At 48.2% G+C, this 13,051-nt stretch overlaps 2 protein-coding genes across 4 annotated transcripts in view; both read right to left on the bottom strand.

Annotated features, from left to right (window-relative positions):
• Positions 1–10,553, bottom strand: part of USHBP1 (USH1 protein network component harmonin binding protein 1) — a 28,664-nt gene extending 18,111 nt beyond the window's left edge. The window contains exons 1-4 of one of the 2 annotated variants that reach the window (XM_081846117.1): positions 10,407–10,553; positions 4,498–4,650; positions 3,486–3,607; positions 2,206–2,324 (exon numbers count right to left, since the gene is read on the bottom strand). In XM_081846117.1, coding sequence (XP_081702243.1) covers positions 2,206–2,324; positions 3,486–3,607; positions 4,498–4,650; positions 10,407–10,543 — 531 coding nt within the window. In that variant the 5' untranslated portion in view covers positions 10,544–10,553. The remainder of the gene's footprint in view (positions 1–2,205; positions 2,325–3,485; positions 3,608–4,497; positions 4,651–10,406) is intronic. The other variant, XM_081846118.1, reaches the window with a different exon arrangement.
• Positions 1–13,051, bottom strand: part of BABAM1 (BRISC and BRCA1 A complex member 1) — a 58,948-nt gene that overhangs the window by 32,561 nt on the left and 13,336 nt on the right. Inside the window, exon 9 of one of the 2 annotated variants that reach the window (XM_081846300.1) lies at positions 12,383–12,603. In XM_081846300.1, coding sequence (XP_081702426.1) covers positions 12,403–12,603 — 201 coding nt within the window. In that variant the 3' untranslated portion in view covers positions 12,383–12,402. Of the gene's footprint in view, positions 1–12,045; positions 12,604–13,051 lie in introns of those variants that run through there. The other variant, XM_081846299.1, reaches the window with a different exon arrangement.

The raw sequence follows: 13,051 nt of genomic DNA, 5'->3' as shown, positions 1-13,051 counted from the left end.
CTTAAGGTCCTCCGCGGAGCAGACCAGGCGAGGCAGTCCCGTAGGTACGAGGGTCCTAGGCCGTGAGGGTCCTTAGGCCGGAAGAACCAGCTTCACAAATTGCAGCTGGCTTACTAGCAGTACATGTGAAAACGATCTAGGGGTCTTGGTGGCAGCGGTGGAGGAAACTGCTCGGGCGCCTGGGGTGGTGCGCCCAGGGGCGGGGTGAACTGCCCATAGGGGTGGAGTAAGGGCAGGGCGCCCTGTGGGGCCTCCAGAATCTGCCTGCCTCCTCTCACTCAGCTGCCCTACAGCTGGCAGGGGGGGTGGCAGCAGGCAGACCCTTTGGGCAACGTGGAGCCTGTGCACACACAAGCCACCAAGTCTCTCCCAGGAGAGACACGTGGCTCGGGCAAGCTGCAGGCCCCACAGTGAATGCCACCCGACATTTTGTCACCCCCCTCAGTGGTGACACCCGGGGCAGACCGCACCCACCGCACCACCCCTTCCTCCACCCCTGCTTGGTGGACCACAAGCTTAACATGAGCCCACCATGTGATGCAGCAGCAAAAATGGCTAACGCTATTCTAGGCTGCATCCACAGAAGTCTAGTGTCCGGATCAAGGGAAGTCATGGTCTCACTCTGTTCTGCCTTGTGCAGACCACACCTGGAAGATGGTGTCCAGTTCTGGGCACCACAATTTAAGAAGAATGTTGACTTCGACTCTCACGGGTTAGAAGATGGTGCCTGAAGCAAGTCTCCAGTGAGCCTCAGCAGAGTGAGTAGGAGTTTTAAAAAATAATAAGGGGGAAAGATAGACTCCCGGAAAACAAGCAGATAAGGACTTTGGGAGTTGCCGGACGGCATTTTAAACATCCTCCCTTCCTTTGAGGCTCTTCTAAAGCCCTTTGAAATCCCGCTGAAGCCACCCAAAACGGCTGGACGGCAACTCAAGATAGTCCCCTGCCTTTGGCCGCCGCCCCTGAAACCCAGCCAAAGCTATTCTTCTGCCTAGAGACACCAAAGAACCTTGGATGTTTGCCTGAGATTTATGGTGGAGTGAAGCGAGGTAGTTTAAAGTCTGCAAGCAGCCATAGAGAAGTAACTTTGCTAAGTCTGACCAGCTTGTTGAATCAACATATGGATTAATTATACAGCCCCAGGGGGAGGTAAGCCTTTAATGTTCCATTTCTTGAAATTTGGATTCCTAGTTATATCTGGTAAAGTGAGAGATTTTACTTTATTGGGCTCCATGATCACTGCAGATGGTGACAGCAGCCACGAAATTAAAAGACGCCTGCTTCTTGGGAGGAAGGCGATGGCAAACCTAGACAGCATCTTAAAAAGCAGAGACATCACCTTGCCGACAAAGATCCATGTAGTTAAAGTTATGGTTTTCCCAGTAGTGATGTATGGAAGTGAGAGTTGACCATAAAGAAGGCTGATCGCCGAAGAATGGATGCTTTTGAATTCTGGTGCTGGAGGAGACTCTGGAGAGTCCCATGGACTGCAAGAAGACCAAACCTCTCCATTCTGAAGGAAATCAGCACTGAGTGCTCACTGGAAGGACAGATCCTGAAGCTGAGGCTCCAGTACTTTGGCCACCTCATGAGAAGAGAAGACTCCCTGGAAAAGACCCTGATGCTGGGAAAGATGGAGGGCACAAGGAGAAGGGGAGGACAGAGGACGAGATGGTGGGACAGTGTTCTCAAAACTACAAACATGAGTTTGACCAAACTGCGGGAGGCAGTGGAAGACAGGAGTGCCTGGCGTGCTCTGGTCCAGGGGGTCACGAAGAGGCGGATACGACTAAACGACTAAAAAACAACAACAACCCAGAAAGGCTACTACTTAAAAAACAGTTGGTTTGGAAAAGCATTTGGTAGCCGCTTTGATTTGTTTATATCTGAACTGAGAGTATCAGAACTGTTGATAAGCGAGCCCAGGTGGCGGCTGCAGAGAGTCTCCAAAACTGGTCGGTCCTGTAGACTCAAGTCCGCCACACTGGGAGATGATTGATTTCTGCAAACTGCCAACAAATAAGCATAATTATTATGGTACTGACTAGAAAGAACTTCCAATAACCTTTCAACACCCTCAGGGACACCAAACAGGGGCTGGCCTTTGGGATGCCCTCCCACCCCTCCCCTGAAAGAGAATGTGGATCCCTCAGGCTGGCAAACGGCCCCTGCCCCCAGGAGGAGGAGGACTGTGGCTTTGCCAACCTTCGTGGGCTCCAAGCGTCCTTCCAGCTCTGCCTTGGCGCTGGGGAGGCGGCTTCGGTGGGCAAAGACGGTGTTCTCCAGGGACGTGACGGCCTTGTGGACATCAAGGAAGAGGTCACCTGGAAAGGATACGGGAGGAGGGAATGGGTGTTTAAAAATAATAAAAAGTATTCTTTTTCCAATTTTATTTTACTAAGTTTTAACAATTTTACCGTATGCAGCCAGAACGCAATTTCGTATTTTCTCTTATTTTTATCGAATTCCCACCCTGTTTCCCATGGAATTGTTGTTTCTTCCCCTTCTCCCTTCTATCAATCAAATCATAACCACAATATTATACGCTAATCGCTTCTGCTGCTCAAAGTTCAAATCCTGCTCACGAATTCGTCATGCTGTAATATTTCTTTAAGTAGCCTGAAAAAAGGCATCCATTCTTCCTCTTTTTTTAATTTTAATTTTTATTGGAATTTTATTTACAACATAACATAACACCCCTCCCAGGGCATTCTCAGTGGTGGCTCCTCAGGCCTAGAATGCCAGCCCTGCCAAGGGAGATACCCCCGGCACAAATGCCATCTCCTTTTTGGACCCACATCCAGTTCAGATTCATCAGTCCTGGTGAATTGCACGGTGAGAAGAAGAAAGGAAAAAGTTGAAGCTTCACTTCCTCCCTCCTGGAAGTAAGGGGGCGTGACCAAGCTGCGTCTAGGAACAGACCTCTCTAGTCTTAACCCCTTCATGCACTAACTAGTAAGGTAAAGGTAAAGGGACCCCTGACCATTAGGTCCAGTCGTGACGGACTCTGGGGTTGCGGTGCTCATCTCGCTTTATTAGCCAAGGGAGCCGGCGTACAGCTTCCGGGTCATGTGGCCAGCATGGCTAAGCCACGTCTGGCGAAGCAGATCAGCGCACGGAAACGCCGTTTACCTTCCCGCCAGAGTGGTACCTATTTATCTACTAGCACTTGGACGTGCTTTCGAACTGCTAGGTTGCAGGAGCTGGTACCAAGCAACAGGAGCTCACCCCGTCACAGGGATTCGAACCACCGACCTTCTGATCGGCAAGTCCTAGGCTCGGTGGTTTAACCCACAGCGCCACCTGCGTCCCTGCACTAACTAGTACTCGAGCACAATTACCTACCATCTCTAGGCTGAGGAACAGCTCCCTCCTTAAACCCCAGGGTGAGTTCAGCTTTTCATTCAAGAACGAGGAGGACAAGGAACCTGCTTTGGTCTTTGGAGGAAAGACCATCGCCCTGCACAAACTCAGCAAAGCCTTACCTCTTTCTGGATGGGCTGTCGGAGGAGGCAGGGCCGCTGCTGGATTTGGGAACGGCAGACAACACCGTGGGAGACTTGCTGTGTACTCAGAGCACAGGTCAGAGCACAGGTCGTCGTCCTCCCTGCAAGGAAAGACGTTTCAGTCCAGATCCAACCAAAAAAATAAATAAAATCCTTCTGTTCTTGCTCTTACAACCCCTCTCCTATTCTACAAAAGGTCTAATATCATCATTTCATGGACCAGATAACACGTAGGGTCCCTTCCAACTCTACAATTCTGTGATTCTAGGTTAGTGGCCATCACTGCCTCATGGGGCAAGGAGTTCCACAGATTCCCAACAACTGATATTCAGAAGCATTGCTGCCTCAACATAGTAGCCATGAATAGCCTGGAGTGGAGAATCCTTTTAAGGCAGGAGGCTTTTGTGCCAAAGAGAATTATTGCCCCCCTGTACCCCGATTTATGTTAATGCAATAATCTTTATTGTCATTGTCCCATACAGAACAATGAAATTGAAAAATCTACATAAAACATTCAAAACCCAGCAAGCCTGCTATCCCAGCTATCCCCAGCCTGGTTAGCCCCCTAAAAACTCGATACCCCATTTTAAAATACAATATACTTCTATAGAGACTACCTTACACTGCGTTTAAAACCAAAATCACATTTGGATAGAAACTGTTTCTCAGGTGGCTGGTCCTAGTCTTTATAACCCTGGACCTTCTTCCAGAAGGCAGGAGCTGAAAGAGATCATTTCCGGGCTGCGCACTGTCCTGCGCTATCTCTGCAGCTTTCTTATGGCACCTGGAAGCATAGATTTGATCCAAGGTGGGAAGAGTGCACCCAATTATTCTCTCCACAGTCTTTACAACCCTGGACAGCATTGTTTTTCCCCTGACCGTGCAGCTCCCAAACCACACACACAGACCATAAATTAATGCACTCTCCACAGTACAATGGTAAAATGCCATCAACAGGTCCTTTGAGAGATTGTTTTTCCGGAGAACTTACCTGGCCTTGCTCTGCTGCAGGTTCTCAATTCGGCCGTGGAGACGGGCAATGGTGACCAACAGCCCTGTGATATGCTCTTCGTAGCGGAGGATTGCTCCTTCGTCAGGCACATCACCCCCAAACCTCTCACCTGCAGGGTCTTCGTCCCCCTGGCTCCCAGAAGGCAGGGATGCGAGCAAAATCAGAAAGGATATTGTCAGCGCTGTTGTGGGATGGAGCAGTGACGGGCTGCAATTCAACAGGTGCAGCCCACGCTTATCCAGACAGGCCTGTGCATATAATGGGGTAGATCCTTACCTTGTAAATCTATTATTACAAGAGCTTAAGAAGAGACCTGACAAGGCAGCGTGGTGCAGTGGTTAGAGTGGTACTCAAAGGCTGCAGTGCGCCACCCCGGTGTGGCAGGAGAGGATGGCAAATTTGGAGGGAAGATTCAAGAATGATCAAAGATGTGGGGTGTGAAACACAAGAGCAGTCAAGTACAACATTCCTAGAGTGAACATGTTTACACCTGGGGAGGAATGTTTGTCCAGCCAGCAGGTAAACTTCCTGTTACCTTCTGGACTGCGACTAGAGGTGGGCATGGCCTCACCTGTGCAGGTAACGACAAAAGCACAGGGCAGGGCAGCCATGTCTCTATCTTTGACTACATGCCTTGAAGAAGCAACATCTGCTTAGCCAAAAATGCTCTCTTAGCCTCCAGCCAAGAGAGGACAAAGGGACTGTCTCCTTAGGAGATGGTTTCCAGGTGTATATTACTTTTCTAAGCTAAGTCTGCCTTCTGGGATCCGATTGTGAACAGAATATGAGTAAGTAAACTCTTTTTATATTTTTATAGAAGACTGTGTTGTGTCTTATCTTTTAGGAGGGAATAAGGGGGAAATACCAGAACAGTTATTATAGAGGCTTTAGCGAGCCTGAGCAAACGCATCCGCTGTGAATTTAAACAGGGGAATGTTACTCTGCTAAATTGTGAACTTGTTAACACAAGTTGGAAAGGCTATAATCGAACAATATATCCTCTCCTGCATCCCTGAACATTCCCACAAAAGAAACATTTAAGCATTTCTGTGTAGTATAGTATAGTACCAAAATAACTTTTTAGGATTGCTAATTAAGGAGGGATGGCTTGTGAATCTGATGGACTATGCTGAAACGGAGAAATTAACTGCCAAATTAAGAGGACATAATGACAAAGGACATAATCTTCAAGCATCTGAAGGGCTGTCGTGTGGAAGAGGGAACAAGTTTCTTTTCTCCTCCTCTGGAGAGCAGGACTCGAACCCATGGCTTCAAGCTACAAGAAAGGAGATTGCGACTAAACATCAGGAAGATGTTTAGATCTTTCTGATGCAAGAGGTGTTCATTTCTATGAAAATGTTTAAGGAAGAAGGGAGACCACGAATGGATTACCTATGGAATTATCACCCACATATGACGTCACTGGTAGGATTTGAAATAAAAACAGTAGATTACTGGAAGATTTATCGGTAGCGGGGTTTAGACAATTAAAAATAGGTGCGTTATAAAACAGCTAATAAAAAGAACAGTAAAAAGCAAACGCCAGGAGAAGAATGGGTGGGAAGCCAAGAAGAAACTTTGTGTGTTTAAAAAATTGTATATGATGCTAAATGCTTTGAAATATTTTTGGAGGGGAAAATATATATTTAAAAAAATAAAATTTTAATTATTTGCAGAATATGGATAGATATGTTTTTGAATTTTGAGCAAGAGCATCAAGCGATACAGACCCAAAACAAGGATTTTCAACTGTGACAAATCTGAAGAATCAGAAAAGAGAAAGGCTTATTTGCGTTGATGAAATGCTTGTCTCAAATTTAGACCCTATAAATGAGATTACCCGAGAAAAGCAAGCTCACGTCTCTCACTGAGCTACACATATGTAAGAGGCTCGTTTACAATTATATTTTGGAAAGGATTCCTGTTTTTCTGTAGCTGCATTGCTTTATACTTTCTTGAATATCCCACAATCATATTATAAAGTAGTTGTGTTCTGTATTGCAAACAGAGCACTGCCGGGACTCGCTTCTTCTTGCCTTCCAATGTATTTCTTATCAGTAAAAAATTTGGCGTGGTGCAAGCAGATTTATATCCTGAAAGGCTGGCTGAGAGAAAGTTCGAGAAGCACTGATCTAGGATGTGGGAGACCATACTGGGGTGCCACAGGGTTCTGTCTTGGGCCCGGTCTTATTCAACATCTTTATCAACAACTTGGATGATGGACTCAAGGGCATCCTGATCAAATTTGCAGATGACACCAAACTGGGAGGGGTGGCTAACACCCCAGAGGACAGGATCACACTTCAAAACCACCTTGACAGATTAGAGAACTGGGCCAAAACAAACAAGATGAATTTTAACAGGGAGAAATGTAAAGTATTGCACTTGGGCAAAAAAAATAAAAAAAATTGAGAGGCACAAATACAAGATGGGTGATACCTGGCTTGAGAGCAGTACATGTGAAAAGGATCTAGGAGTCTTGGTTGACCACAAACTTGACATGAGCCAACAGTGTTACGCGGCAGCTAAAAAAGCCAATGCAATTCTGGGCTGCATCAATAGGAGTATAGCATCTAGATCAAGGGAAGTAATAGGGCCACTGTATTCTGCTCTGGTCAGACCTCACCTGGAGTACTGTGTCCAGTTCTGGGCACCACAGTTCAAGAAGGACACTGACCAACTGGAACGGGTCCAGAGGAGGGCAACCAAAATGGTCAAAGGCCTGGAAACGATGCCTTATGAGGAACGGCTAAGGGAGCTGGGCATGTTTAGCCGGGAGAAGAGGAGGTTAAGGGGTGATATGATAGCCATGTTCAAATATATAAAAGGATGTCACATAGAGGAGGGAGAAAGGTTGTTTTCTGCTGCTCCAGAGAAGCGGACACGGAGCAATGGATCCAAACTACAAGAAAGAAGATTCCACCTAAACATTAGGAAGAACTTCCTGACAGTAAGAGCTGTTTGACAGTGGAATTTGCTGCCAAGGAGTGTGGTGGAGTCTCCTTCTTTGGAGGTCTTTAAGCAGAGGCTTGACAACCATATGTCAGGAGTGCTCTGATGGTGTCTCCTGCTTGGCAGGGGGTTGGACTCGATGGCCCTTGTGGTCTCTTCCAACTCGATGATTCTATGATTCTAGGGTTCAAATCCTGCCACTCCACCTTGACTGGGTGGCCAGTCACTGTCTCTTTCAGCCTACCTCGCAGAGGGGAGATTAAATAGGGAGGGGGAGGACAACCACAGAGGCTACCTTGAGCCCCCTGGGAGGATATAAAAGTGGGATATGAATAAGGATAAATACGCAAGGAAAGCCAAAGGGAGTGCAAATGGCCATTGTCATCCTGGATAGCTCAGCTAATCTAATGCTTATTAGGTGGATTTCCCCCCTAAATTGATTTTTGAATTCTGAATTCATTGCTATTCACGTTTTATACTATATTTTATGCTGCTTTTTGTTGCATCAATTAAGCAGCCCAAGTAGGGCCAACTCAGCCAGCTAGCCCTGGGGATTATCTAATTGATTTTTAAATTTTATTGTTATTCATGTTTTTATACTGTATTTTATGCTGCTTTTTATAATTGTTTTATAAAGTGTTTTAAATTTGTTGTTAGCCGCCTTGAGCCCGGTTTTCTGAACCGGGAAGGGCAGGGTATAAATAAAAATTTATTATTATTATTATTATTATTATTGGCTGGTTAGTGTGTGGTGCTGAGAATGCCAAGGTTGCAGGTTCGATCCCCGGACAGCTGCACATTTCTGCATTGCAGGGGGTTGGACTAGATGACCTAACAGTCTCCCTTCCAACTCTACGATCCTATGAGACTTAGGAAAGCTGGTGTCCCTGGATCAGGTCTGTCCGCTTTGTCAAATGAATGAAACCACATGGTTTTAACTGGATTTTAAACCCGTGTGCAATTCATGGTTACGGTTTCGCATTTTGTCGTGCCGTTACCTTCCTTGGTGTGTAGTGCAAACCCCTATTCTGAATAATGCTTTTTTATAGGGCAGCGCTGAGTTTGTGGTCCAAAACTGGGAGAGGAGCACAATGGACTGACACTTCGCAAGCTGGCGTCAGGTCAATTGCAGACCTTAGTTGGGATCAGCGATCTTTTGTGGTGAGCTAAGGAGCTTTCATGCGCCAGAGAGATTTAGAAGGGACAAGCAAGTCCATTGTTTCTGTGGAAAACAGGAAAGGGAGATTTGCATCCTGTGGGCCAAGGCTTCCTGTCTTGAAACGCTTCCTATTTAAGTGCATTAAAAAGAAAGAAAAGGGGATGGATTGTCGTCAGTTGCCTGAGCAGGTGGGGTCCAGCAAGGACAGACCCTCCTACATTTCCCCGATGAAAATAGGGACATCCTATTCAATAACAATAATAATTTTATTATTTAAACCCTGCCCCTCTTAATGGGTTTCCCCAGCCGCTCTGGGCGGCTCCCTATATCTATAAAACAAAACATTAAACATTGAAAAACTTCCCTATACAGTGGACACTCGGGTTGTGAACGTGATCCGTGAGGGGTGCACGTTTGCAATCCGCAGTGTTCACAACCCACGTCTGCAGGGCTGCACACACGCGGGTTGCGATTTAGTGCTTCTGCACATGCACAAAGTGTGATTTAGCACTACTAATAGGGACGTCCTAAGGAAAAGCGGGATATTCGGGACCAAATCAGAAACCGGGACGGCTTCTGTAAATGTGGGATTATCCCTGGAAAATAAGGACCCATGGAGGGGCTGAGACAGACCGTTGCAATGAGCGGACATGGCAAAAAAAACCCAAGGCCCCTGTTTGTTTCGGTGGGTCTACTCCCAAGTAGTTGGGACTGTTCCTGCTCTATTCCTTGCTTGGACAGGAAGGGAAGCGACGGAGGAAGTTGCGGAAAGAGAGTGGCAGTGGCAGGAGGAAGGGGCTGAGAAGACTCAGGACCCCCACCACCCTATAAAACAATAATAATACAGTGGTACCTTGGGTTGGTGGCGGTATGGGTTAAACCGCAGAGCCTAGGACTTGCCGATCAGAAGGTCGGCGGTTCGAATCCCCACGACGGGGTGAGCTCCCGTTGCTCGGTCCGTGCTCCTGCCCACCTAGCAGTTCGAAAGCATGTCCAAGTGCAAGTAGATAAATAGGTACTGCTCCGGCGGGAAGGTAAACGCCGTTTCCGTGCGCTGCTCTGGTTCGCCAGAAGCGGCTTAGTCATGCTGGCCATATGACCTGGAAGCTGTACGCCGGCTCCCTCGCCCAATAAAGCGAGTTGAGCGCCGCAACCCCAGAGTCGGTCACGACTGGACCTAATGGTCAGGGGTCCCTTTACCTTTACCTTTACCTTGGGTTAAGAACTTAACTCATTCCGGAGGTCCGTTCTTAACCTGAAACTGTTCTTAACCTGAAGCACCACTTTAGCTAATCCTGAAGCAAAGTACTTAAGGTACTATTTCTGGGTTAGCGGAGTACGTAACCTGAACCGTCTGTAACCTGAACCGTATGTAACCCAAGGTACCACTGTAATAATAATAATAATAATAATAATAATAATAATTTATTATTTATACCCTGCCCATCTGGCTGGGCTTCCCCAGCCACTCTTGGTGGCTTCCAACAAAATATTAAAATACCGTAATACATCAAACATTAAAAGCTTCACTAAACAGGGCTGCCTTCAGATGTCTTCTAAAAGTCTGGTAGTTGTTGTTCTCTTTGACATTTGGTGGGAGGGCGTTCCACTGGGCGGGTGCCACCACCAAGAAGGCCCTTTGCCTGGTTCCCTGTAACCTCACTTCTCGCAGTGAGGGAACCGCCAGAAGGCCCTCGGAGCTGGACCTCAGTGTCCGGGTAGAACAATGGGGGTGGAGACGCTCCTTCAGATATAAAACAAAACCTTCTGCACTCACCTTGTCCATTCCAGCTTCTCCTGCCCTCTGGCTAAACTGGAGGGTGCCAAGAGAGAAACAGTCTGCTCTCTGTCGGTCCAGCCGGAATGGCAGGCAGCCGTCCTTTCCTGTTTCAAAACTCCAAACAGCCTGGACATGTTTCCTGTCCTCAGCGAGAGGGAGGAGTTGAGCAAGTTCCTCTCCCTCTGCTTCAGCCTCAAACTGGCGTGTGGCGAATGGAAAAACAACAACCAAGGGTAGTACGTGACCCAGTCCTGTTCAGAGCAAACGCGTGGCAATGAATGGACCTAAGGCTGCTTCTTTGGTTGGCATCGGCATATTTCCCTGTCTTGCGAGATCAGGGGTGAGGAATCTCAGCTTCAAAGGACAAATGTAACCCTCCAGGCCCCTCGATCTGGAGCTGTGTCACAGGCAGGTTGGGTACAGAGGAACGGCGGGAGGAACTAATAAGACCCACCAGACCACAAGACGCACCTAGTTTTTGGAGGAGGAAAACAAGAAAAAATATTCTGAATCTCAGAAGCCAGAACAGCAAGAGGGATCGCTGCGCAGTGAAAGCAGCAATCCCTCTTGCTGTTCTGGATTCTGGGATAGCTGTGCAGCCTGCATTCGCTCCATAAAACGCACACACATTTCCCCTGACTTTTTAGGAGGGGAAAAGTGAGTCATATAGAGCAGTGGCGTAGCGTGGGTTGTCAGCACCCGGGGCAAGGCAAGTAATTTGCACCCCCTAACCCGTGGATTTGCGCCCCCTAACCCTAACTCCCAGATGTTGCGCCCGGTGCGGCCGGCCCCCCCTGCACCCCCCACGCTACGCCACTGATATAGAGCAAAAAATACTGTAGCTGGGGGACCCCCAAGGGAAGAAGGCTCAGAGCCCAGGGAGGGGTGGAGGGAGAAGACTGGGAGGAAGGGAGTGTTGGAAGCTGAAAGGGTAACAGGACTTCGTGAGTGGGGGGAGTCTGTGGCAGAGAGCAGCCCAGATTCAGAGGTAGGGGAGAGGGGGCAAGAGACAGAGATGGGTCAGGTGGGTGTCTTCCTCTCCTGCTACGATAAGCTCCCCTCCCTGCTGATCTACCAGAACCAGAAGAGGGCTGAAAAGGGCAGAGGAGAGGTTGGCTGCATGCAGGCATAGTCTCCGATTGCGTGGGGGAAAACCTCCATGTAAATGGCTAGTCTCCAGGTTAATAGGAACCATTAAGCCAGATGTCAGGGACTGGTTGGACGTACAGGAACGGTGGGAAGAACCAACTGGGGAACCTGAAAGGAAGAAGGCTCAGAGCCTGGGGAGGGGTGGTGGGATGATGATGATGATGAGTGGGAAGAAAGAGACGAGGGAGAAGGCTGGGAAGAGGTGGTGTCGGAAACAGAAGGGATAACAGGAGTTAGTGAGTGGGGAGAGTGTGCGGCAGACAGCAGTCCAGAATCAGAGGTAGAAGCTGAAGCAGGAGAGGTGGGAGCCAGGAGGCAGAGACGTGAAGAGGCAAAGGTGCCCCCCCTTCCTCTCCTTCCTGCTGGTCTCTGCGGACCAGAAGAGGCACGTATCTCTCTTTATAAAATCTAATAAAATTTATTCAAAAAGAAATAAGGGGGGGGGACCCCTCTTAAATTCCCAGAACGCAAATAAATCTCCGGAGACTTTAACCATTGGAAAGGCCTTTTTAATCAGCTGACATTCAACATCCCCTTCTCCCTTCCTCTCTACCCACTTCACTACGGACCACGAAAAAGGAAGGTAGCCAACTTCTTACACCCCTAAGTTGTTCCCCCCACCCCGCCCCCAGCAATATCTGGCAACTGCTTTGGGGGGGGGAGAAACTGACAGACAGCTTGCATTTACGGAAGAAACACACAAAGAGTTCAATCCCCAACAATGCTAAGGACATGAGGAAGGTGGGCTGCAGAGATACGTTTGCTGGCCTGGCAGATGTTTTGCAAACAGAGAGAGAGAGAGAGAGAGTGTCCTTCGGGTCCACGTCTCCCCCCGCCCCCCAAGTCAGACGACGGCCTCAATCTCCACTGCCTCCTCTTCCTCCAGCATGCTGTAGGAGGCGTGGGTCTGGAAGGGTCTCTGCAGCGGGTGGGCAAGGAGTTTGGCCATGCAGTTGTGCAGCTCCACGGCCGGCCCGGTCAGTGACACTTCGTACTTGTAGTTGGTGCCTTTGCTGTCCAGGTTGCTGAAGAAAGCAAAGGTCTCCTGGAGAGGAGAGAGGAACCGCAAAGGTATAGTGATGGCAATAATTTTAATATTTGTACCCTGCCCACAAGACTAGGTTGCCCCATATAACACAGCATTAATACTGTTCTCTTTTCCATATAGAAAGCTACATCTGTTACTCAACAATTATATTCCAGTTCAGCAGAACTAGCAACTTCCCACACACCCAACATCAATGTTTATAACCCAAATTGCATGTCAAGGAGATACCGTATTTTTCGCCCTATAGGACACACTTTTTCCCCTCCGAAAATGAAGGGGAAATGTGTGTGCGTCCTATGGGGCGAATGAAGGCTTTTGCTGAAGCCTGGAGAGCGCACCAACCCCTCTCGCTCTCCAGGCTTCAGGAAGCTATCCGCAAGCAGCGAGAGCCAGCACTCGGCTCCCACGGCTCCCACGGCTTGCAGAGAGCTGCCTGTTTGGGGGC

Source organism: Podarcis erhardii, assembly GCF_964252035.2.
Source record: "Podarcis erhardii genome assembly, chromosome: 18".
NCBI classification, from domain to species: domain Eukaryota; kingdom Metazoa; phylum Chordata; class Lepidosauria; order Squamata; family Lacertidae; genus Podarcis; species Podarcis erhardii.
This window is presented reverse-complemented; position numbering and strand designations above follow the sequence as displayed.